At 42.9% G+C, this 26,604-nt stretch overlaps 2 protein-coding genes across 9 annotated transcripts in view; both read right to left on the bottom strand.

Annotated features, from left to right (window-relative positions):
- Positions 1 to 1,542: 1,542 nt before the first annotated feature.
- alkbh5 (alkB homolog 5, RNA demethylase) lies at positions 1,543 to 16,998 on the bottom strand. Its single transcript, XM_088612512.1, has 4 exons — positions 15,381 to 16,998; positions 4,729 to 4,809; positions 4,117 to 4,251; positions 1,543 to 3,699 (listed from the first exon to the last, which is right to left on the bottom strand). The coding sequence occupies exons 1-4, from the start codon at positions 16,067 to 16,069 to the stop codon at positions 3,516 to 3,518; spliced, it is 1,089 nt and encodes a 362-aa protein (XP_088468638.1). The 5' UTR covers positions 16,070 to 16,998; the 3' UTR covers positions 1,543 to 3,515.
- A 3,238-nt stretch (positions 16,999 to 20,236) lies between these two features.
- LOC148645028 (unconventional myosin-XV-like) overlaps positions 20,237 to 26,604 on the bottom strand; it is a 94,184-nt gene continuing 87,816 nt past the window's right edge. For all 8 annotated transcript variants that reach the window (XM_088612504.1, XM_088612505.1, XM_088612506.1 and 5 more), the window contains 7 exons: positions 26,360 to 26,456; positions 24,545 to 24,705; positions 24,038 to 24,171; positions 23,541 to 23,674; positions 23,012 to 23,145; positions 22,333 to 22,473; positions 20,237 to 21,092 (listed from right to left, as the gene is read on the bottom strand). In XM_088612504.1, coding sequence (XP_088468630.1) covers positions 20,991 to 21,092; positions 22,333 to 22,473; positions 23,012 to 23,145; positions 23,541 to 23,674; positions 24,038 to 24,171; positions 24,545 to 24,705; positions 26,360 to 26,456 — 903 coding nt within the window. In that variant the 3' untranslated portion in view covers positions 20,237 to 20,990. The remainder of the gene's footprint in view (positions 21,093 to 22,332; positions 22,474 to 23,011; positions 23,146 to 23,540; positions 23,675 to 24,037; positions 24,172 to 24,544; positions 24,706 to 26,359; positions 26,457 to 26,604) is intronic.

Raw genomic sequence — 26,604 nt, 5'->3', positions numbered from 1 at the left:
TGTTCCCTATACTTTCCGAATGTGTCCTCTGGATAACTGTGGATTCCGAGGACATCTGTAGATTTGACAAATACCTTTGAAGATTTTGAACACTTGCATCAGGCCCCCTTGTCGTCTTCTCAAGTCTTTCATCCAAGAGCTGTCCAACACTTGTGCTGGAGGACTGGTGGGTCTACAGGTCTTTTAGGTCCCTTTGAAACAGTAGCATCTGAACAGTGGGAAAGGTGGGGGAAATGGCCTATTAAAGTCAATCACAAGCCAAGGAAGGTCAATTAGATTTCAGCTGGGATGAAAAATGTGCCAACACCTTGGCCCTGCACGAATAGGACTGGTCAGCCGTGTCTCAGCCCGCCAGAGTGACATATTCCTTTGAGCCTGGGAACGGACCGGGTTGCTCTTTCCTGATTGATTCCTGAGCAGTCACGTCACTTTTCTGTGCTTGGACTCAAAATTGAACCCAATACAAACGGTGCCTTGACATCTTGAATCAAAAATTGTCAGCGCCTGAGTTGAACATCCTATCCGAGCCAGTATGTCCTTGGAAGGTGAAGGGATACGCTGAGTGCTTGGACTCCCCCCAACAAAAAGAATAAAAACATGCAAACTCCACACAGAAAATGCCTCCATTCAGAGAAGTCCAGGACTCGAGAGCTGTGAAGACGCAGTGCTGCTAGAATCAGGTGAGTGGCGTCTCTTTAGCTGCTGATACTAGGACAGGTTAATTTGAGACATTTCAAAAATATTTTTTCACTTGCATGTACATAGAATATCACTCATCTCACTTCACAATTGCCCTGCTTTTAAATTTATTAATGAGAAGCACTTATCCTACCTTTGATGAGATTATGACCAGATCAATATTATAAGATATGCTGATTTAACAAAACCAAACCAAAATCAAAAGCGTCTTTCTGCTTTAATTCAAACAAAACTTATTACACTTATGTATACAACCCTTATATAAAACTCACTTTGCTTATTGAACTATTTGTAAAGAAAAAGACCAATATTTCCCTGGATTGCTAATCACGTGTGCCTGTTATATTATATCAAAATGCTCTTCAGCAAAAATACATTTTGTTGTAAGATCGCATACTCCACACAGGGAGACAGCTGTACATAAAAGTCCCATACACAATAACTTCTTCGTACATTCTGGTGAAAGCTAAAATTATGATTGCATTTAACCTGTGACTACATACTGTATATTAATCTCCACTGTGGAATTTCTGAATTAAAACAATTCCTAATATAAACAGAATTTACTATTTTTTGTGAGGGAAAATTAATTCACTTTCATAAGGAAATGGATTTTCTACAGAAATCTCACTGTTGATGTCGGCAAATACATTGACAGATCTATATGTCTATGCAATAATAGAAAAATATAACTGAGGTGTAATCATTTTCAAAATAATGCCATTAATGGATTAAGTATTTTTAAAATGGATTTAAACTTAACATCATGCAAATGCACCTGGAATGAAAAAAATAAAATGAATAATTGTCATTTAACAAAAAACAAAAACTATAATAGGGAAATTTGGTAAATCCTTTTTAATGATATAAAAAGCATAATATTATGGTGCATCTCTTTATGCGAAGACAACAGCTGATCAATAGGCATACATAATGCCTTAACATTGTTCAGAAACAATCCAAGAAAAATTCCCTGCTTGTTTCTCTACTCACAACTCCATCAAACTAAAGAAAAAAAAAGAAAACCTTTAAACAGCAATAAACAGAATTAAAATGTTTTTTGTACATAAAATATTTTATATAATTCCTTCTTCAGTTCACCTTATCCTTTAAAGAACTGTACATCTTTGTTACAAAGCAAATTACACATTACTCTGAACACAGTTCAAAATCCCTACTTAAAACAAATGAGCAAAGTATATGCTTTTCAAATAAATACAGCAAGTACTTGTTTTCTATTCAAAAGCATCAGATATACTCCAAAGTGAAGGCGAGAGTGGAACTCTTGATTTTGTTAACTCCTTTTCCACAGCAAAACTTTGATTTAAGTTTTTTTTGTATGGCCTCCCAAACATTCAATTTGTTTCATTTTAGAGCAGTGCTCAAACTTCGAAAAGGTTTATCACTGCCGAACAGCAAAAATCAAACACCAAGTCAAGAGCCGAGGTTGGGTTATGGAGAGGTGTAGAAACGTTAGGCTTCCTATGCATCAAATACAATTTTTTGTAAGGGACATCCACATATATACACATATCTCCAATTAGTTTTTATTATATTTTCCAGAGCCATATACTCTCTGTACAACCCCCACCAAAGACATCAGACCTTTACGACCATGTGGACACAAAATGTTATCAAATGTAAAAAAATAAAATGTTAAAAATCAGCAACTTTTTCAATTTTAGCTATAACAAGCACTTCTTGTGCAATCTGAAAAGCACATACTGCATTTTTTAATACTAAACCATAAACGCTGTAATGCAAGCGCTTTAATGAGAAGCAGCGTGTGCAATAGGACAATAAATGGGAAATTCTGAGTTGAATCCTTCTGAATTTTTATTACTAACACAGACATTCCAACAACCAGATGCTGTCACTCTCACACATACGTAGGTCTTTATTAAAAATTTGGTTTAACCAACAAACCAACAAAAATTCTTAGTAAGTTTTTGCATATCTGAGACGGAGAAAAATAACTCTAAAAACAAAAAGCAAGCAACTTCGTAGCAGATGTCATTGTGCATTTTGTTCATTTAAATGGTTTACTAAATGGAAGTTTTAAATACCCAGTAACTATGCTAAATTTATTGATGAGAAACTGACATTTACAATAATCAGGCAACACGTATAAATTATTCGTGTAACAAACAAGAGCCCCTTGAACTGTATTTTTTCATAAATTGATTGAAATGTCACTACGTTTTTTGTCTTTTAAAAACATATACTCTCGAAAAGCACTTCCTAATACGTAAACATTTTATTTTTCTACTAAATCATTGAGCACCTAAACGAAAAGGGCATTTAATTGAAACGGTTGCAAAATTAAATGGATAATGACTTCCATCTCCCATCTCATTTAGAACCTCACAACTCCAAAACGATTTGGACAAGGACCTTTGAAAAAGTGAAAGCAGACATGCAGGTACTCCTTGTTATATTATCATACTCATAGATCTGATCAGGGCCACTGATAAGAAGCACCGTCTATGAAACAAACTCACAGCATGTTGTGGACCACAGACTAATGCAGGGAGCTGTCACACAGCTACAGGGATTGAGCTTGCCGAAGAGTTTAATAGTAGCTTCTCAGTTACTGGCCACTGCAATGAAAATAATTTAACGTTTCTTGTGGTACTCAAGTTCTTATTTCTCCCTGCTTAAATTAGAACCAGCAAACAACTTAGTGGCCCACTTTGCAGCTGATATGCAAACCGACTACTTCTAAATCTGCATGCAGACGGATGATTTCAGTACGCCTCGCATTGAAGAGCTAGCTATATCGGGGTCGCAGTCGCATCCTGGCTGGATCTCCTCCCTCAGTGTCGTCTCATTTTAACTTTTCTTGCTGAGCTCGCATGATCGTCAGGCTCATCGCTGCTGCCTGCCGCCTCGTGGGATCTTCTCCAGAAGTTCTCTGAACTAAAACCACTCCTCCGCCTGTGTCTCGGTAATATAACTGAGCGTCTGTTTTCTTCTTTATCCATTTCCAGTATGCGTGGCCTGCAAAAACAACAAATGGGGAGTTTTACGGACGTCTGCCTGAGTCACGGAACATGGCAGACTCAAGAAAATGCAACCCACAGCCATGGCAGGATAATAGCGTTTTCTTCACTGCAGCACAGAAAGCAAACAGCGAAACAAGGAAGCAATTATCAAGCCCAGAAGGTACATGCTCTGGAGGGTCTATTACAAACTCATATGTGATGAGGGAAATTGATGAAAATACATGCACATACAGTGTACTATATTTCTGAGGAGGCTGTATTCAAGATTTTTTGCAGACATCAATTGCACTGTCTAAAGGCCAGAGGCACAGAACTCCACAAACTGTTTACTCTGTATAGAGGTGTTTGATGCAATCAGAGGGTGACACAGGGCCTCAGGACTTGCACAGAGAACACAGAAGGGTGTTAACACCTGTGAGCCGCATCGGGGTCTGCCTTCCGATGAGACCGCTTTGGTTTCAGGATCTGCTGCCGCTCAGGAGGGGAAACGGGAAGAATGGCAGGCGTTAATGACTTGGTTTCCAATCGCGGTGCATCAGGCCTTGTTCTGTAAAAAAAAAAAGAGATGTTTATTACAAAGGCTGTCATGTTCTGCTCCAGATTCTCAACTATGCTAAACAGAAAAAGTAGACAATTATTCTGCCACACATATGGTTATAAATCTTGTTGGTATTAAGCAGGGAGGTTCCTAAGATTTCTGAATATACTTTCTGTGGCAGTTTTTATAAACGTGTCAAAAGAAAGTACGTGTCAAAAGAAAGTACATGAGATATGTCACAAGTTAAGATATAGGTATATCATGGAAAATCTAAAATTAGTTACAACACCACCAGTGATTCACACTTTTTAAAGGCATAACAACCTGCCTATCTGGCACAGACGCTTCACTTGTCTGCTTTCCGTTCACATGAATACCCTCAAAAACAATTTTCATGGCCCTCTTTTTGAACAGCGATGCACTTAGTGTAACCACATCAGGATTCCCTCATATGTTATACAATTAATTGCTTGGTAGTCTCCTTACTTTCGTAGTATGATGACAGCTCTTCTTTCCTTGATATCCTGAGGTCGAATACAGTGAGTAATTTCATCTGCTGCGTAACCACTGCAAAGAAAGCAGGCATGCATGAGTGGAGGGAATAAACGGAGGTTAAGCACTGTTAGCCTCTCACACAGCCCCTTCTCCGACATGGAAAACATTTCATTTTAGCATACAGACGGTGCCTAGAGACTTAAAACAACTGAAATACAGGGGGTGGACAAAATAACGGAAACACTTAGTAATATATTAATATCAAGGACCTATTAAAGGGTAGGGCCACCCTTTGCCTTCAGAACAGCTTCAGTCCTTCTTGGACTGCTGTCATACAAGTCCTGAACTGTTTGTGGTGGGACACTGCACCATTCTTCAAGAAGAACAGCCTCCAGTTCTTTGAGGGATGAAGGAGGTGGAAATGTACTTTGCACTCTGTGCTCCAGAACTTCCCATAAAGGTTCAATGAAGTTTAGATCTGGTGACTGGGGAGGCTATGGAAGGCATTTGAATTCATACTGGTGTTCATGAAACCACTCTTGAATTTGTTTAGCAGTGTATGGGGGCATTATCATCTTGGAATATGGGAACATCATGAGGGAACAGTATTTGCACCATAGGGTGCACCTGGTCCTGTAAAATGGCCTCATGTTCCTTGGCTGTTATAAGACCATGCAGAGCAATCAGCAGATCTAATGACTCCCACGGGATGGCTGCCTATACCATTACGGATCCCACACCATGTTTAACAGTTGGCAACACACATTGTGGGTCGAAGGCATCCTTTGACTCCAAACGTAAACCCATCTGGATGTAGGAAATGGGGTAAAAGATGACTCATCAGACCATATTACTTTTTCCATTGCTCAGGGGTCCAGGTTTTGTGCTCCTTACACCAGGTTATGCATCTTTGTGTGTTGGCCTTGGATACAAGCAATTTCCCTGCCATAAATTCCAGATTTATGAAGCTCATGACGTACAGTTTTTGTTGAGACTGGGTCACAGAGGTGCCGATTCAATTCTGTGGTAATTTTTGAGGCTGTACTTTTATGACATTTAGCAACTATCCTGTGAAGTGTCCGTCTATCCCTGTCGGTGCGCTTCGACTTGCAACCACTGTTTCACTTTGCTGATGCAGTTTGTCCATGTTTGGCATATGCTGTCATTATTTCCGAGACTGTTCCACTTAACACATTCAATTAATTTGCAGTTTTTGTGACCGATGCACCTGCAAGTTGGGTACCGACTATATGGCCTCTTCAGGACCCTGTTAGTTGCCTCAGGTTGCTTTGAAAACTCACATATCAAAGTGCTAATTGTCAGACCTCCTTTAGAGCTGACACATGCTGCTAATTGGCAATCAAACTGATATGACTCACCTTTGCAGCTGCATTTGTAATTGTGATTTAGTTACTTCAAAGTTAAACCCCTTTTCATGTGGTGTTTCCATTATTTTGTCCACCCCCTCTATGTTAAATGCTTGGAGGGGTGAAGCTCTCCCATGCCTGAATTTCAATCTTATCACTTAGAAATTCAAACTCAGGTTTCGAATCTCATTACTAGTATAGGAATCTTGAAAGGCAATATCGTGAAACACTGATGTTTAAAAGACAATAAACAAGTATTTTATTAACAAGTACTCCTTTAAGTGTGGCACAATGCTGGGAGTCACTGCTTAGAGCTGTGAGAAATCACGGTTTTGAATGTGGGCTACAATACGTCACTAGAAATTCTCCCGGGGGCTGCACTCAAACAACCGGGTTTTGACAGGCCAGGTTATCTCCAGCGGGCACTGGAAACAAGACAGCTAGGGCTTGCAGCGCTATGGAGGTGGGCAGCGCCTGTCCTCCTGCCAGAGCTCGGCTCTGCCACCGACGCTGCAAGGCACGCCTTTCGGAAAGGAAGCAGATGGCTCGACAGCACATGTTCCCGGGGACATGTAGGTGAAGAAAGATGTGAAGACGGGGGTTTGTATTTAATCTTTTCTGTAGGGGGTTTAGACTTCCAAGTCACAAGCAGGGGTTTATGGCAGGAAAGGGGGTTAACTGATAAGGAGTGCAGATGCCAGCTAGGAACCCCCCTGGGTGTAATGTTAAACTGACCATTTGCCCAGAACATCATAAACTGGCCAAATACCATGAACCCCCCTCTTTACCATCAGACCGAGTGACGTCAGAAACGGAGAAGAAAACTGTATATAACCCAAAAGTTTGTAACAATACGGCGAACAATACTTCGGTTTTGTTGTTTCTTGCGGGAAACAAGACTTCGGCTTTATTGTTCCTTGCATGCAATAAACTCATCTGTTTCACTTCATCTCGGGATCAAGAACCTTGTTTCTTCTGTTACAACAAATTTGGCGTAGTCGGCAGGATGCTCCAGAAGGCGCAGAACTTCCCATCGGCAGGAGAGACGGTCAGCGCGCACATAACTAAGAGGTAAGGACTCCTCTTTTATTTAAAAGTCCCGACTCTCTCTGACCGATTGGGAAATCTCTGCTCCCTGCGAGAATCGCCCGAGATGACGGAGTAAACGTGAGTTTCTGAATTCCTCTGGCCCGGGGAAGGCACCGGTGTATGTAATGGGTTGTTTGCTGTAAGCCCAGAATTTGGTCTGGCAGGGGTTCCGCGGTATTGTGTACAGGCGTTCGAAGCTGGTGTATGCCTTAATTGCGCGTGGAGTTTTGAACGGGTTTTGGACCCTTACCGTGAAGTCAGGACTGGTGTGGGTCTTAATTGCACCCGGAGTTCTGAAGCTCAGAACTGGTTTGGGTCTTAATTGCACCCGGAGTTCTGAGGCTCTGAATCGGTGTGGGCCTTAATTGCGCCCGGGGTTCTAGAGCAAGTGGTGCATTAAATGCACGTAGTTCAGGACTGGTGTGGGTCTTAGTTGCACCCGGAGTTCTGAAGGTCAGAACTGGTGTGGGTCTTAATTGCACCCGGAGTTCTGTGGCTCGGGATCGGTGTGGGCCTTAATTGCGCCCGGGGTTCTGGAGCGGAGTGGTGCATTAAATGCACGTATAATCCAGGATTGGTGTGGGCTTTAATTACGCCCGGGGTCCTGAGATTAGCTACGCCTTGATCGTGCACAGATTGGCGTGGCGTGGTTTTTTTTTGTTTTAAAGGAAGCAGGAGTGGAGGAGATATATGTATGTATGTTTTTGGTGTTTTCCTTGTTTGTGAAATACATATACACACGCGCGACACTGGCATGGGCGCACCTCATAGTGGGGAGCGGGGCATTAAGTGGCAGGATTTGGGGGACCCGAGAATCGCCCTGATTGAGCTCAGTGCGTAAATCCACCCCGGGGCAAAAGCAGCGATGCTGGCGTTCTGGGGATGGTGAATTACTGATCAAGAAAGGGGGTTTTCGAGGTCTCGTTTCTTACCTGTGAACAGTGCGGTGTAAGTCCTCTCTAAAGTCTCGGAGAGGCATTTAGATCCTGAGGTAACAGACGCCCTTGGCTGAATGAGTGCAGGAATGCACAGGTTTTTCAAGTGAAAGCATCCCCCTACTGAATGAGCTGTTACCTCACACACGACAAAAGTAAATCTTAAAGAGACCGAACATGTGCGCTAACTGATGGTTTGAGAAAGTGGTGGAAGGGTCCGTTTAAATATCGGAAAAGTGTAAGTTGACGGAAAAGAAGGAGAAAAATATGGAAAAAGCTGAGTTTGTCAGAGGGAATTTGGGGCGAAGACGCCTGTAAAGAAAGCATATATGAGTATTGATTGGCAAAAGCACAAGCATGTAGCTCCCACCCTGGTGCACGGCCGGCACCAGTGGTGGCAGATACATGACGAAAAAGAAAGAAATTGGGATGTGACTTAAAAGTGTGTTTACGGGGAAAATAAATACCCGGAAGAAGATATACTTTACTCGCTACGAAAGAGTATACGGAAAAAAAAAGCTAAAAGAGGCAGTACAGGAGAATGAGAAACGAATTAGGAATTAACTCCTGGTCACGCTGCACTGGTTAATGTGCTACAGCCGGCGACTAAGTTATATCCTGCTCTCCCACAGGGGAACAAACAGGCAGGAAACGAAAATAATTGGGATCAATTCCCTCAGTGGCCATATGGAGAAGGGGGGTCTGATTGGGATAACACTTGGTATGAGTATGATAAAGACGGATCAGGGTCTCCCCTGTTAGAGGGAGGGCGCCCGCAGGTCTGTACTCTCACTCGAAGTGGGAAAGGACTTGATGTAGCAGGGGCTGGTGCCGTTGATGACAGCGCCACTCTAACACTGTCTCGCACCCCGTCGAGGGGGTCTGCAATCGCACCTACCTTCCCTGATTTCCCCCATACGATCAAATCCAAAACCGTAAGATATTGACCGGTGGGCTAAAGTACCGCACCCGAAATTAGAAATGCAGCGAACCTGGAGTGCGCTTCAGGAATTAAAATGATTCATGTAGGAGTAAAACAAGAATACAGCACATTGTATTACGAAGAGAAAAATATATTCTCGATGTATATGTGTGTTTTATGAATTTGTGTGCCGGCATGTATGTGTGCAACTGTGAGTTTTGGTCTACTAAATGACGGTGTGAGTGTGTTTAGCCAGCGGGACTGGCTAGAGACGTAACTACAGAGACTTGACGAAAATCAACTTAAGGAGATTGGAAAATATAAGAGCGTCTGAAACGTATAAGTACAGTACAGGTGGACGTAAAAGTAGTTAAACAGTTTTTGTATTATTATAAATTGTAATTTATACAATTAGTTGCAATAGTGGAAACAATTTGGTTTTATTCGAATGTCTCGAAACCAGACATGCTGAAACGCTGTAGGTTTAGAATCGAGACTGGGGAGAATAACGTCTTGTGAGAAAATCTGTTTACCTAACGATTAGATCCTGTAAATCCCTTGTAGCCTCCCTAAGTCTGTCCCAGTCCAGTGGATAAAAATGTACTGTTAATGGAGTGTTGGTTTTTCTGTAGGGGATACTGGAGCACTACTGTCCTGCTTGTTTCACTCCTCTGTTCAACAGTGTACTATAGAGCAATGTATATGGGAAGATGGCAGGAGGCCACAGGAGTATTGGGACAGCAAGTTTTACTTGCCGAGTACCAGATTTTAATGGGTGGTTTGATCCCAGATCTATTGGGTTGAAATATTATGCATTACAAAGAATGACTATGCAGAACAGGGTATCACGTGGCTTCAACTGGCTGTGATCACTCAGTATGTTGATGGTATTCTGAGTGCTTCCCCTGACGAGGAAACCCACAAGTCTGAGTTGCTTCAGCTTTAGAGTGTCTAATAGAAGCAGTTATGATAAGGCCCTTTTGTGTCTAGCATTGTGGAATTTTAACAGGGCCTGGGTGCAATGTTTTTTACAGGGTGAGCACAACTCTTAACAGATCTGCTTAAGGGAGGAGTGCAGTACAAGGACAAGATTGCCTTGGTTCCTGCAGCAAAAGCCGCCTTTAATAATTTGAAACAAGTTCTCTTACAGGTGCTGAGACTGGGGTTTCCTCAGAGGGATCAACCATTCCTTTGTATTATTGCAAGTAGCTGACAGAGGCCACCCAAGGAGCCCGCGAGCAGGTCCTGGAGGCGTGGGGACCACCACCTGAAGGAGGGCACAACCTCATCCCAGGAGAGTGGGTGTGGATCAGGAAATTTCCTTCACAGGTTCTCCAGCCCAGGTGGGATCCAGATCCTGTTGACAACCGAGTCTGCGGTTCGAGTGGAAGGAAAAGATCGCTGGATCCACGCGCCACACTGCCGACGAGCCTCATCCCCATTTACAGACTCAGAATGAAATCATTTCTGTCAATAATGATAATTGTTGCTGTAGAACTATGTTCCGCAGGGATTAATGATCATCTCTCCCACAAAGGAGAACATGGAATTAATTCCTTTTTAGGCCTCTCCTATCTGACAGCTAAGAAAACCAACCAAAGTGCCTGCTGGGTGTGTGCCGCATTACCCAAATATGTACAGGGAGGACTTCCTATGGGGGCCATTCCTTGGCGTCTCGAGGAAGTCATAGGCATGATCATTTGGAGGGATAATTTAGGAGATTTTAATATGACAAACTATGGGGGTTGCCATAACACGACTTTAACCTGCACAACATTACAGTATCTACAGGAGCGAGGCTTAGAGCCCACGAGTTTCACAGGCTCTTACGCTCCTAAATATAACAGAAGCCATACACCACCATACCTGACTCTAAATAAGGAACGTGAGGGAAACATATGCTTTCAGCACACTAATGGTCTGCACTTGGTTGGATGGAGTCGTTGCAACCTTACCATCGCTGCAAATATATCCACCTCTACCTTCCAAATTCCAGGATGGGATCGGCACACCCCACAATTCGGTATAAGTTTCTTATTTTCAGAGGCATGGGGAGCGCCAAACGGAACATATTTCATTTGTGGAAAACGAGCCTACCCATGGTTGCCAGCCCAGTGGTCTGGCTCATGTTATTTAGGATATGTGGTTCCTCATATCCGTGTTCAAACCCACACCCCCTTCGGACCTAACCACAGACCACAAAGAAAATTGGCTGATTGGGAATATTATTTAGGTATAATATTTCCACAAGCCGGCATGAACTTTCTGAGTCGAGAGTTAATTCAAATGGCTTCGACTTTAGAAGAATTAGCAAATTCTACCTCATCTAGTCTGAAGGCTGTTAATGATGAGATGGTAGCCCTCAGAACAGTGGCCATGCAGAACCGACTAGCTTTAGATTATGTACTGGCGGCCCAAGGAGGAACTTGTGCAGTAATTGGCACTGAATGCTGCACATATATCCCTGATAATTCTGAGCACATCTCAGATCTGGCCCAACACATTTACAATGAGGGACAGAAATATCAGGACTATTATACTGAAAATTGGGGAATTGGATCTTGGGTAAAGTCTGTGTTTGGGGCCTGGGGCGGAACTTTTTTACAGTGTTTATTTGTAGGAATAGTATTGTTTATATGTGTAATTGTAATCATCACGTGCACAAAAACATGTATCACATCTTGCCATAACCGTGGAACGAACAATGTCATGGCAATACATACCTGTTCGCCAAGAAAGGAAAGATCTGCCCTGACATTGTATGTATAAAAATAGGCTACACTGACGTATGCCATATTTTATAAGGGGGGAATGAAGAAAGATGTGAAGACGGGGGTTTGTATTTAATCTTTTCTGTAGGGGGTTTAGACTTCCAAGTCACAAGCAGGGGTTTATGGCAGGAAAGGGGGTTAACTGATAAGGAGTGCAGATGCCAGCTAGGAACCCCCCTGGGTGTAATGTTAAACTGACCATTTGCCCAGAACATCATAAACTGGCCAAATACCATGAACCCCCCTCTTTACCATCAGACCGAGTGACGTCAGAAACGGAGAAGAAAACTGTATATAACCCAAAAGTTTGTAACAATACGGCGAACAATACTTCGGTTTTGTTGTTTCTTGCGGGAAACAAGACTTCGGCTTTATTGTTCCTTGCATGCAATAAACTCATCTGTTTCACTTCATCTCGGGATCAAGAACCTTGTTTCTTCTGTTACAACATAGGTCTTCCCCATTTCACCCACATAGGTATGAAGGTCACAGTCATAAGCTGAGCTGATTAATAACTGGCGATTCCTCTTGTTAATCAGAAAAAAAAAACATGAAAATGCCAGTGCAGCAGTAGAACAAATTCCTTTGTGGCCTCGCTGACTTCAGTGAACAAAGTTAAACTGCAGATGAAAATGTGCACAATCTGATTCATCATTACATTCTTCACCTCCGAGCAGCAGCTCATAAACCCGGCTGCGTTTTCAGAAGACATGATTTGTTCTCTATAAAAGAAATGCTCTAATAGGCATCAAGACTCACTAATGTTTTCAGTTAAACGATAGTTTAAGACTAACCGGGATTACAAGACTCGCTACTTTCATTGTACACTGATTAAATCCATCAATCTGTACTTCACACAACCGTCCAGGATAAAACAAGTCGTGTATTTTTGTTGAACTCATGGGTTGATTTGGAATACACATCACTGTGTATACACATCACAACGCATACAGAAGCTTCAGCAAAAAAATCTGATCAGGATTAAGGAGAAAGTCTTAACCCAAGTATTAGGGAGGCAGAAAAAAAATGTACTTAACTATATTAAAATACTAACCAAAAGGAAAGTTTAGAACTCCGTGATTTACAGAATTAAATAGGAGATTCTGTATACTATGAAGAGACCATGCTTTGTAAAATATTGGCATGATGGTATGGAGTAATGCTTAGGGCTCTGAACATATAACTGGAGAGTTGTGGAGTCAAATTCATGGGGGAGGGGCACAGCCATTGCACCACTGAGAAAAGTACTTCTCTCATTTTGTTCCAATATAAATGCGTACAAATGTTATCACTTTGGATAAAAGCATCAGCCAAATAAATATTGAACTGACTGCTACATTTTTTCTGAAAGAATGGGAGGTGGATGCTATAGTTCAAGATGAAATGTCTTAAACCTGTAATGACAATACAAATAGTAGGAAGTGTGGCTGGATAATGAGATTATTGGTTCCCAAACCTAGTCCTGGGAGAGCACTGTGACTTTTAGTTTTTCCTACAGCCAAGTTCTTATTCGCAGCCTCATTGATTTTAGTTTTCTATGGGGAGCAGATTTGTAAACGTATTTTCAGCTCTGAAAAACTCCAATTAGATTTGCAATTGGTATGAAGCCTGACCAATTTCTGAGTTTCAGAACTGCCCTCATTCAGGTACACTGTGTGAAATGTAACCAATTGAGCCTCTGTAAAGGGGGAAAAAAGCACACTTTGGGGAGTGTTTGATACACTGTCATTTCCACCTGTCTCAATTCATCATCAACCATCACCTCTTAAGCACTCTTGACAGAATTAAGTGTGAGCAAGTTGAAGACACACTTCATAAAGTTCCGTATTTTGAATACAGCAGCTTTAAAGTAAGATTTGTTTTTAGCCTAAGGACTGTGTGCAGAGAAACATGTTAGGAAGTCTAAACAAGCAAGCAGATCATGTGATCATTTAAAAGTACAGATACAGAGCTCTGTGACACAGTGCCCCCCACCTCCAGAGCCAGGGTGAGAAAGCATTGCTCTTTAGCCCAGCTTACTTAAAAACATACCTTAAAAACTAAATACACATCTGGTATAAAGAAAAAGGTACAAGTAATAGGTTTATTCCATGCTGAAAAGAGAAGAAAGAAAACACAATGTTTTGGCTGTGGAGCTTTCTTCGGGTGTAAGGCTCCACAGCTGAAATAGTGTTTTCTTTCAGCATGGAATAAACCTATTGTTCCTTTGCAGCCTACGCATGCTGACACAGCTACCCACCTGAACTAAAGAAAAAGGTGCTTCTTTGTAAAACTTACAGGTTGTGGACAGAAAAAAATGGAAACACTTACAGAAAGTCAACCCTCTGTGCCTGTGTGGGGTGTATATGCTGTAGCATACAGCTTAGAATCGCCTGAAATTCTGCAGGAGGTGGCACCATTCTTCCATGACAAAGTCAATAAACTCACGCCTGGCTGAATGGGAGGTGGAAAACGCTGTGTCATGCATCGTTCCGAATATTCTGAATACCCAAGAAATGCCTGAGTGTGGCCAGATCTGGTGACTGAGAAGGCCAGGACCTGTGAGAACGTCAGTGCCACTGGGACACCTCACGTGCTCTGCAAATGGGGGCTTTGTCTCCCCCAAAAGACACCCCAGCCGGCAGGAAAGAAATGCTGCAACACGGGGTGAAGATCATCACTCAGCACCATTAAGTAGAGACTAGCACAGACTTTGGTTTCTAACGGAATGAGTGCATGCAATCCAGGCCAGGACAATGTGTCCAGCAACATTACAGAACTGCCAGTACCCTTCACTGCTGAACCACACAACTCAGGGCTGCAGAGCTGCTTAGGAGGCACCGCACGTAAACTTGTCTGTTTGTCCAGAGCATGGTGAAGGATGATTCACCTGACCTTATCACAGTTCTCCCCCGCTCAATAGTCCACTGCCTGTGCTCTTTGCACCACTGGACTCGCAGAGGTGAAGTGCCAGGTGTGATGAGCAGTCTGTGCACTGCAGCCAGACCCGGGTTCCTCGCTCTTGGCAGACTGGTTTAGACAAACCTGACCGCTTGCTCCGCAGGTTGAACTTTTCAGCCAACCGATCAGCAGCTGCTGGTCTGTTTTGCCTTGCAAGTCGACTTCGTTCCTGGACATCACGATCCAGGAGAATGCCCTTTCTCCCGCTGATGATGTCAGCATGGAAATCTGAGGGAAAGCAATCCCTGCTCCTCACTGTGACTGCTCCTGTAGCTATGTTAGCCATAATCATAGACAACCGGGACTGTCCATCGTTTTTAAACATTGCAGCCAGGATGGGGTCATGTGATTTGCTTAATTAATGCTTGGCTCCTGTGTGGAAACCCTTGCTTTGCCCCTCAGTTACCCAGATGTTCCCATTTTCTGTCCACTACCTGCACGTGTGAAAAAAACTCATCTCCTAATTACACAGAAAGAGGGCATTCTATTCAAAACACGAAACCACCTCGAAAGGCAGATCTACACCCATACAGCATTCAATAATCATATAAACTCATCCTGATCAAGCAAATCGGTCCACAACGTAGGACAGCTACAGTGAAAGGCGCTGAGAGCATACCTGAGGACAGTGACGCTTCCTCGCCTCACCGGCAGGAACAGCACCGGCTCCGACACACGGATGGGCTTGAACTGAAACTTGCAGCCGAAGCACAGCGCCGAGTCGCTGAAGAACGACACCGACACGATGGGCCTCTCGAAGATGTGGATCGGGTCGACGTGGGAGACGATGCAGCCTCCGGGCTGGTAGTCGTTGATGACGGCGCTGTTGACGAAGCCGTCGGGTATTACCCGGTTGGCCACCAGCTTCTTTATGACCAGTTCGTGGACCCAGCTGGGGATCTCGTCCACCTCCCCCTTGGAGTACAGCCGCTCCTGCCCCGGGCCCCTCCTCTCCAGCTGGGAGCCGTAGGTGTAGCCCTCCCCGAAGAAATACTTGTTGCGCAGGGGCGCCCGGTCCACCGTGTGCTCCCGGTACAGACCCTTCTCTCCCTTGGACACGACCTCGTCGATCTTGGCCTCGATGCGGGAGCACTCCTCCGAGCTGAAGATGCTCACTTGCCGGATGCCCGTCTTCACCTTCTGAGCCTCCACCTCTCGCTGGTCCTCGTAGTCGCTGTAGTCCTCCTCCGAGTCGTGGTACTTGCGCTTTCGCCCATTGCTGTGATCCGCAACTCGGTTCCCGTAATTGTCCCTGTGGGGAGTCATGGACTTGAGCTTCTCCCGCAGGTCGGTGTACCCACTTGCCATTTTTTAGACTAAACGGGGCGCTCATAAAAACGGCATTTAGCCCCCATATTTCACAGACCTCTGCGAGGACCTAATCGGGATACCGTGACGCGCCACCTGGGCTTCCCTGCGTTGTCCTACAGCCAAGATCTGTCGTTTTGTGCCCTGTGGTCGATATCCCCTCAAGTCAGTGCTCTCCCTAGGACTGCAAACACAGAGAACAACTCAGTCGGGAGAATCGCGCACTTGAACTGTCACTCTGAATTAGTTCAATTTTTAACGACACGACACCCTCAGTAAGAGAGCCTTCTCAACGAGACGTATTTTGATCTAGGTAGTCGAGAGCAAAAACGGAAACCTGCGAATCGTAGATTTTACTTGTTTCCCCCCCAGAAGAACACCGGGGAAAACGTCAATAAAATGTAACAAGTCCAATTGCTCTTTTCGCAAACTACATTGACGTCCTAATCTTGACTGCTGTTGCGTGCCGGAGGTCTCGACTGTTATCGCCCCGTAGACACAGTGACCGATCCAGAGAGGTCAGATGTTTTAGGAGAACCAGCTATTTCTCACTTTTTTTTCACAATATCCTCTTCTTACTCGTCAACGCTTTACATAAAAACAAGGCGAAAAAAAATAAACGTGTAACCCAGTCGGGCTCAGCGCGCATGCTCCCCATTCCGCGCGTGCTCACAGAAACCAATCTACGCTTTTTTGCTCATCCATAGCAACCGCTAAAACGAGTCCTCAAACACCTGAACAAAACCTCCCCATTCCACTCCGAGTCAGGGGGATACCGGCTGTCTTCAGTCACAGGCTATATATTTTTGCGGCTGATTTACAACGCTACCACCTTCCCTCAGACATCCATCCCTTCCTCTCAGTTCACTGGCTTTCCTCAGCCGAGACTCCAGTATCCTCGAGACATCACAGACAAACCCATCACCCCCCACCTCCCACCCCTTGCGTTACTGCGATTGGCTTATTTTACACAGCCCCGCGCGTGCCGAACCATTCTACACACGCCTATTGGCTAATAAAAATGCCACTCAAATAGTATGCTAATTATTTCAATCCATCAAGTGTGGTGGACTAAGAAATTCTTGGGGTCTTGAGCGGTTGAGCTGCCTCACTAGGCGCCTATCCTCAAATGTTTCTTCGGAAATTATTATTTTAGTCCCCCCCAAAACCATTAGTTTCTGTATCGTATAACATCACCGGGACTTCCTTGTCACATGCTATGAGGCGATAGAATAAAAGTGACTAAACGGTCAGGAGAGCTCCCGATAAAGATCGGTGGTGGACGGTGTTGCTGCGGTTTCGTTGGGCAGCCGTTGGGCAGCCCTGGCTGTGAGGAAAATACGTGACCGGAGCAGCGTTTCTCAGGGCCGACAGGAGAGCCTCATTGCCATGCGTGTACGCTGGCTAAATAAACCGTTTTATTTTAGAAAACTGGGTCTGTTCATTTTTACAGTGCTGCTGCGAAGTGGAAACTGCAATTTATAGAACGCGGCTAGCTATCATTTTTTTCCCACGAACATGCAGTCGAGTATGCTTTTATTCCTTGGGACAGATAAATGCTATTAATCTGCATTGCACTTTTTCTATTTAGTTGATTAAAAATAAAAGGTGGATAGATTATATGACGTAGCGAAAGAAAATGTTTTTGCTTTCATTTGTCAGAAATAAGCCGATGTAGCACAGGGAGCGTATGCGACCTGTTCGGTAAAGGGACAAACACTGATACTGTAAGGTTTCTGGAGCGGCGGACAAAAGTGATTTTCCTTGGGACTTTCCAAATTTTTCATTTTCCTATTACTACGTGCCATGTTTAAAGTGCTCCAGTTCTAGTAAATCAATCCCCTTGTGGTTAAAGCCTACTGGGGATAGAGGTAAGAGACCCTTACCCTATAGGAGTGGAAATCCTTCCTATAATACCACACAAATTCGCTATTTGAATTAGTCCTAATCGGCGCTTTTTCCAGTGTCCACCGACAAATGTTGGCTGGAACCCATTCAATTCCTAAAGCGATAGTTTTTTTTGGTAGATGTGCAACAATAAAAATCGGTATTTTACTATGATTCATTTTTATTACAATTTTTATCCACCAGTTTTCAATCATCTTTAGTCTTAACACTGAGTAAAAGCCTGACAGGAAATGGAAGAAATTAGGAGTCTAAAGTTAATTTCTGGAGCGAAATGTAGAGGTGTCTCTTGTACTGTGTGCTTAAAAATGGAGTGTGAATGTAAATATAGTATTATTATATGGGATGTAAAACGTGAAGCAATGCTTTTCTGAATTACATATTCACAGATCATTGGTTTTAGGTGAATTATGTTATGTGTGTTTGCATCCTAATTAATCATTCACTCACTGTTGTGCCGATACCAGCCCTGTCTTTGAGATGTGACCTTGTCTTTCTGTTGTTCAGGCCTTCGTGTTCAACTCTTCACATTAAACAAGTTTTAAAGGTCTTCAGCAGTCATTTTATTTCTCTGACAGTGGGTTCTAAATAAATAAATTACGTTCCAAAGAGCTCTGCAGGTTTACTTGTCGGATAGAAAATAGATGAGTCCAGTTTAAATGAGCAGAAGAGTGTACTGTAGGACATCGGTTGCTTTTCTAGTTTTCACCTGAGAAAGTGAACCTGCGGAGTTCCTAAGGGTGATGTGATCTGTGTAGCCCAGACACTGAGTGACTACACACAGCTGGCTGTATATTTCTGTCCCTCTCTGCTTTTAGACCCGAAATCAGCTGAGTCATGGCCGCTGGCTGCTGGCACGTACAGCATGTGCCCCATTTAAAACCATTTGCCTCCTGTAGGCATTAAGTCAAACAGCAAATGGCATTACATAGATCTGCACTACATATGACATTGCACGGCTTCTACTCAGGACATGGAAGCAGCAGTAACATGGTATAACTTACAAGGCTGATTAAGTCATTTTTAAGTTACGAACATTCTTAATTTGGGGGAATTATGCAGATTATGTTTTGAGTGATTATAGATTGTTTTTTGGTGACGGTAACTGCATATTTCGGACCATGAGGGCACTTGTCCCTAGTTGTCCAATTTATTATACTGAAAATTGTTTCAAAAAACCTAAATGTGCAACCATTGCTTGTCAAGGATAATAAGACAAGCATTATCCTTGACAATCCTTGATAAATAAACTTTGATTCGATTTGATTTGATTTGATTTTTCAAGGATGTCGAGAGCAGGCTAAACAGGCTCATTTGGAAGGCAGCTCCGTAGGATCTTTCATAAAATCAGTGGATGCTGTCTTCACATAATAATATACCAAAAATCAGAAGGCAACTTTAATCCTCATTTGCTACCATTCTTATGTTTCTCAGTGGTTTTCTTGTTAGGTGAAAACTTATTTCGAATAAAAAATGTTTTTTATAGAATATATTTTCTTTTATCTTAGGATTTTCATAAATATATATATAGGCCAAACAGTTTTTAGCTCCAAAGTGGACTTCCTCCATGCTGATAACTGCTGGGAAATGCTGACATTATAAATAGCGTCAGCGTCATTTTTCCTCCATCAGAAGGTTGTGTGCAGACGCCTGCAGACATGACGTTCAGGGCCCTACACAGTTTCTGAGCTCCAGATTTTCAGCCAAACAGAGGGGCGAGGACATGGCAGAGCCGACTAGCTGGGAGGGACTGAAAAACAAGTGAAGCAATAGATTTCAGATTCCACATCAAATATTTGGTAACATGGCAACTAGTGTAAAAAAAGGGAGAGAAAGTGATGGGTGGGAATACGTACACGGGAGTACAGGAAACACCAATTCCAAATGTTAGGCATTTGCATAGGGTTTGCAAAAGAGAAGTTAAGCAACCTTTATAGTTCTTGAGGGTAAAAAGGTCACAAAGTCACATTCAGCTACCAAGAAGACTCGCGCCACCTTGTAACAAGGTGAAAGAGAATTGTTAAGCCCTCTTCTAGAAAGCAAAAGGTCCCCAAAGGAACAAGTGTTCCTTCATAATGTTCTTTACTGAAATCAAACGAAGAACAAGTCAGGAAAGAAGTTCAAGTCTGAGAAGCCGATGTGTGTTTTCAGTCTTCAGATACATAAGCCCCAGATTAGACTTCCATTCAAAAAGAACATTAAGTGTAATTTTATCCCACAATGAAAACATTTTAAGTAAAAAGGCTAGATTTCAGAAACAGATCTGTAGAAACGTTTAATGTTTTTACAAAAATATTGCTTCAAATTATTTCTTATGAGATGAGGGCAGAGTGTTCACAGAGAAAGGCGTCAATATTGCAGTGAAGTACAAATGTTTGTTTGTTTTTCAGGCAGCATGAACAATCAGAATAGAGCGCGTTAGACACCAGTTGACTTAAAACAAGACACCTATTGCACTGTCACTTTGAAAATATAAATTTATAGTACAAAAATCTGTAAGGCAAGTGGACGTACAAAAAGATAACGCAGAAAGAAAACGAATAAATATGAAAGAAGGAATTTCTTCTTTTAGAACATTTAAGTTAAAATCTAGAGAGGTATGCAGTATACATTTGGATTACGTTAGGGTGGGTTATGCATTTGTGAAGAAACATTCAGTAAAAATAAATGATAGTAGTTCAGGTGGGTAGCTGCGTCAGCATGCGTAGGCTGCAAAGGAACAAGTAATAGGTTTATTCCATGCTGAAAAAAAGAAGAACTCACACCTGAAGAAGGCTCCACGGCTGAAACGTTGTGTTCTCTTTCTTCTTTTTTCAGCATGGAATAAACCTATTACTTGTTCCTTTGCAGTAAAAATAAATGATTACTCAGATAAATAGTGAAATTAATAGATAACTTGTTTTAAACACTTAAAAGCAGTTTAAGAAAACAGAGGTAGCTGAAATCCAGCATTTTTGTCTGATGATGCATGATGTAAAACCCATGTGCATTCTAAATCAGGAAGGGGGTTGCTGGGTCAGAGGAGAGTGATTTCGCTGGGGGGCAGAGTCAGCCGTTTCTCCCGGGCCGACAGGAGATTCTCCATGTGCATGGCAATGACGCGACACAACTCCAGTCCCTGCAGGAAACACACACACAAGGAAACTGGAATGACACGAGGACCAAACCAGAGCTGCTTCTGTGCATGGTTAAACCTGGTCTTATAGTTCTCACAAACCTACATACAATGCTGCCCCCTGCTGGCCAAAATACGTCTCTGCAATTGCCGATTTAAATGCTTGGCTGACATTTGTCTTGAAATACATCGTCTACAATTATGTGCTATGTCCTGTTGGATAGGGCTTGGCTATCTTTCCAGTGTAATTTTATCATTCTGATAAAATAACAGTTCCAGTTATTAATCATGCATACTGTATACTGTACAAGAAAATACAAAGTTCTCTTAAATGCATAAAATAAAGACAATCCTTTTAAGAGCCGATTGTGTGATATTATGTATTCCAGAAACTGTCTGGTACTTTGCTCACAAGCACTTAATGATTCATGATCATGATTCCACTACCTAGAAAACAACAATTATTGTATTTTGGGGAACTAAAAAGTAACAATATCTGCAAAGAGTGCCTCATTACAGTTGAGCATGAAAAATAGTAAGGATTTCATTAATCGAGGTGAGATTTCAGGTGCAGATGTCTCTGAAAAGCATAAGAAAGGCGGTAGAAAAAAGTGAGTGAATGCATTTGAACTGAGAAATGAACAACTGCACATACTGTATAAATACAGGTTTTGCCTCCCGTGGGCAACAGAATAGAAATCAACCAAGGAAAGAAGAAATTAGGACAGAACACAGTGCAAAACATTCAGTTCTTAATTTATGGTGTTGTTAAAGAGAAATACAGGAGGAGGTCAAATTCTAATCTTGCACCTATGCTGTCTTACATATAAACAAACAACTATGCTCTTTCTTAGCCTCCCTCCACCCCATCTTCACCCTTGCAGCTGCCTCCCTGGTTCATTCCACGTAAGTGAGGATTGTCACAGCTTTCATTCCTTAGCCAGGTGAGTTAATGCCAAAGTATTCAATATACTATCCCTTTATATTTGTCAACTTGTTTCAAAGAATTTGACCCAAAAAAATTGAAACAGTATTCTTGAAGATATTAGACACAGTCCATGAATCTAAAAATAATCCTGAATCTTCTGAATTAAGCATTTACGAGACCTGGAAATGCTGGATTGGAGTGGCATTGGTTTCCTTGCACGAGTCTAATCCCCTGCAGATGAGTGGCTGGAAGAGACGCTGGGATGCAGAAACACGGACAACTGCCCAACTGCGTAGAGAAACCACCTGCCCGTACCTGCTCAAGCTGCAGCTGGGTGATGCGCTGCGACATCAGATCTCCCAGCATGATCTCCACATAGGGGAAGCTGGAGCCGGATGTGGGCCTCTGTGTACGAGTGGACTGCACTTCCTTCAGGGGGAACTTCATCAGCAGCTCCTGAAAATAATGGGGGATGGGGGAAATGGAGAGAAGCCATATTTTTGTATTAATCCTACTCCGTTGGGCCCCTGAGCAAGGCCCTTAACCCCAGCTTCTCCAGGGGCGCTGGATAAATGGCTGACCCTGCGCTCTGACCCCCTGCTTCTCTCCCTGTCTGTGTGTCTCACGAAGAGCAGGCTGGGGTATGCGAAAAGACACATTCCTAATGCAAGAAATTGTATATGGCTAATAAAGTGATCTTATCTTATCGTGTGTCTCCCAACAGAAATGTGCCTCCAGACTTCAAGAGGAAATAATATGGGCTGTAATATGGGCTAAAAGACAAAAGACAGTTCTTGGAATCTATTCCATTTGTGTAATGCATGACTCTCACTATGTACATGTTGTTCATTATATTTCAGATTGTTTGATGCACATAAAATGGGTGCAGAATTGTACACGATGGATGTGTTAACACCTGCATGCACAGGCACCACCTCCACTGGCTAGACATACAGCCCTCCGAACAACAAAATTAAAAATTGTGACGGCATACATGAGTGTCCTTGTTGATGAAGTTGAGCCCATTCTGGTTGACGGCCAGGATGCAGGGAGCGACGATGGAGCTGTTGCTGCTGCTCTGGATGTAGAAGAAGGTGGAGCCAAACATCGGGAAGGCGCTCACCAGCCCTGGGGGGAACAAGTAAAACGCCACCACACGTCACCTCCGTACGCACAGAAACAAAGACACGCAGTCACGTACAGCCACAGCAGCAAAGACAGCTCTGTGGGTAAGCTGCCTAGGAGGTAGGAGTCCATTTAAACCTCCGCAGTGAGATTAAACCCACCCCCCACACAGAAGTGAGATAGACATGTGAGAATGCAGCTTCCCCAACAGTGACGGATACATTCACATTATAGAAACCATGGACAGCAACTAGAATACTTGAACAAATCTCCCTGGTCCTTAAGGGTAGGATGACTCCAGGGCACACAGGTATAGATCACCTGCTGCTTCCAGGCTTTGATGTGAACCGGAACGTGTGGCCTAATTGTGCAATCCTGCTCCATGACTCCGGTCTTACCAAGGAACTGCGCCCTGGCCTGGTGTGGGCTCAAGGCCTGGACCTGCTGCATGTGCTGGGTCACCATGTTGAGCCAGGGCTGCGGCCGCTGCTGCCCATACAGCTGAGCTGGGACGTAGTCCTGGACCTCCCGGCTGACAGGTGCAGGGACACAGACAAGAGCACAGAGGGGAAACACTGAGGTTACTGCAGGCTGATAGAGGCTGTGCCGGGCCTGCAATGGAAAGGGCAGAGTCTCCAGAGGAAGACAGAAGCGAGATCTCTCTGGGTCGATAGCGATACAGAGCACAGACCTGGGGTGTCTCAATGGTCCTCAACCCTTTAAGCACATGTTTACACATCCCTGTTACTCAAGCCATGGAGAACCTATAGAATTAGTCCATGTTTCCATGAATTCATTGACCTGCATGGTCCAGAAACCTCTATCCTCAGCTGTAGGCCTATACTGCAGTGGCTAGTCAAGTGGGTGGAGGCTGCTAGGTGGCCTGTAGACCTACACAGTGGGCAGGTAGATGCTGTCCTTGGCACGGTGCTGCAGGGCCGCCAGCTTGGACACCTGTTGCAACTGCTGCTCGCTGACTTTTCCCTGAGGCACAACATTGAGCAAAGCCTTCAGATAGTCTGGGAGGACCTGAGAGAAGAATGAACACCAAAGTCAAACACACTGAACCTGAAAGAAACTGGAATACACCTCCCTAAGGTTGTCTCTAATCTCCTAACGTATTCTACAATTTACCACAGACTTCATGCAGATATTGCTTAAGTCGTAAATATAAAACCTTTTTTTTTACAGCTGCTTCTTGAAAACTGTTCGTTAAAACAAAACAAAACAAGTTTTCAAGAAGCAGTCGTAGCCACACAAAGTTTTGTACCTTCTTAAAATAATGAACAACTGCGGTTTAGTTTCCTATAAGTGGATCTCACAGGCATTTTTTTTGGCAATCACACAAAAAATGTTCTTACAAGACGCCGGCTTTCTGCGGCCTAGCCTTCCTGCACTGTACCTGGTTGTAGTGCATGGTGACGCAGAGCTCGTTGTCAAATTTCAGCGGCTGGCACCAGATCACCCTCCTGAACCAGAAGGTGTAGTTGCTGTCAATCTGCTCCGCCTCTGTGGCGATATCCAAGATGTACTCCTTCTTGTTCAGCGGACGGACGTTCTGGCCTGAGAAGAGCACAGATCAGCTGTAGACAAGCAGCCAGTGTGCAGCGTATCGCCGGTAAAATCAGATCTTTGTATAATCTGTACGGCATATTACAGTACCTACCTGCCTTAGTGGGCAATACAATCGTAATGAATGGCATAACACTGCTTTTTCAGATGTCAAATATTTTAATATGAATATTTGATTTAATTGGCAAGCAAAAAAAAACGGCGATCAAAAATAAGAACAAAGCAACCCCTCACACCCTCTTCTCCCACCCCTTCTTACAACGGCAACCCACTCCTAAAAAGCAGAAGGAAAAAAACACAAAAGTCCCATGACTATAACAATGATAAGAATATTGAAATCTATGTCGAGAAAACAGAAAAGCTCATTCACGCCATGGGAGAGCACCACAGGTCAGCCAGTTGTGTTAGCAGACACAGTACAGTACAGGAACAAGTAATAGGTTTATTCCATGCTGAAAAGAGAAGAAAGATAACACAACGTTTCGGCTGTGGAGCCTTCTTCAGGTGTGAGGGTATATTGTAATAGTATAGTATATTGTAAATATTGTAAAAGTACAGGAACAGCACAGAGACTACAAAGGTACAGTATGAAGCAAATTCCAAAACTTATTTTCTTATTACATGTGAAAACAACATCGACTGTATATGGCTCTGCAGATCCTGTGTCCTTAATACGCTGAAAATGTGGAACAAGATACATAAAGACGTTAATAAACTGAAGACTTAAAAAGTGAAGTGTGTGAGGGGTTCTTGTTTTGTTTATGTTGAAGGTAGTTTAGAGAAAATGTTTAAGAGAAAGACAATACCCCGTCTCCTATCACTCAACAGCTCACCAAGGTATATGAATACATACAGGTATACTGTAAATATATTACTTCTGACTTTCCTTCCCGGTTTTCTTGGATAAAGAGCCTGCTCCACCCATCCCACTACCAACACCAAAACCACAACTCTTCAGCTCAGCCTGTGTCACCAATGGGAACATGTCCTGTTGCCCCTCAAGCCCAACAAGGTAAAACCAAAACATTCTCTTAGATGCTCATTTAACACAAACGCATTTATTGTTTTTATCTTCTGAACTTAAAGAAAAATGCATGAACCAGCTACCATTGACTTCTGCAATGAAGAGAGTTATAAGCAAGAAAATGATGAACTTCCTAGACAAAAAAGTTTTTTAGGAGGAGTAGCTCTGTGTTTTATAGTCCTTACAACTCAATACAAAAAAAAATGAAGTAATCACCCCCTCTTTTGGTGATACAGTGTAATTACATCACTTTTTCTGGAGAATTTGCCTCATTCGTTGACATCTCTTCTTGCAGCTTCACATATCAGGACAGAACACATTTCTTTGATTTACTTCTCATTTGACCAATAAAAATGCTTCTAATCAACAAAGTTATTTGGAAGAATCGGTAACAGAAAATCCTTAAAAAATGTTTTGTTAGAAAACTCTTTGTTTGTTTATTTGTGATCTTTTTTCTTTCAATTTCTTAGATGATTCCTATTCAGCGCCTGTAGTCTAATGGATAAGACCATCTTCTCAGCCACAGACTCTGAGTTTCTGTCTAATTCTGGGAGAGGAGCGGTGATGTTTATATCATTTTTCCTCGAGAGTGAAATCCAGGATTGAAAAGGCATCACTCACCTCTGTTCGTGACAACAAAGATGGCGTACTCATCCATGGCCTCCGGCCTGTGCAAGCCCATTTCATAGCAGAGCTCCTCGACGACGTCAAGGGAGATCTGCGTGCAGGGGAAAGAAAAAGAACAAAAAATGGCATGTTATAATAATAAACTTTAATAAACTTTATTTTATATAGCACCTTTAAAGGTGGCTTCTCAAAGCGCTTTACAGGGTGACAACAACAATAAATAAGAAGAATACACAAGA

Source organism: Lepisosteus platostomus, chromosome 19, assembly GCF_059453375.1.
Source record: "Lepisosteus platostomus isolate fLepPlt1 chromosome 19, fLepPlt1.hap1, whole genome shotgun sequence".
NCBI lineage: Eukaryota > Metazoa > Chordata > Actinopteri > Semionotiformes > Lepisosteidae > Lepisosteus > Lepisosteus platostomus.
Note: the sequence above shows the minus strand (reverse complement) of the source record. Positions and strands in the feature narration are given on the sequence as shown.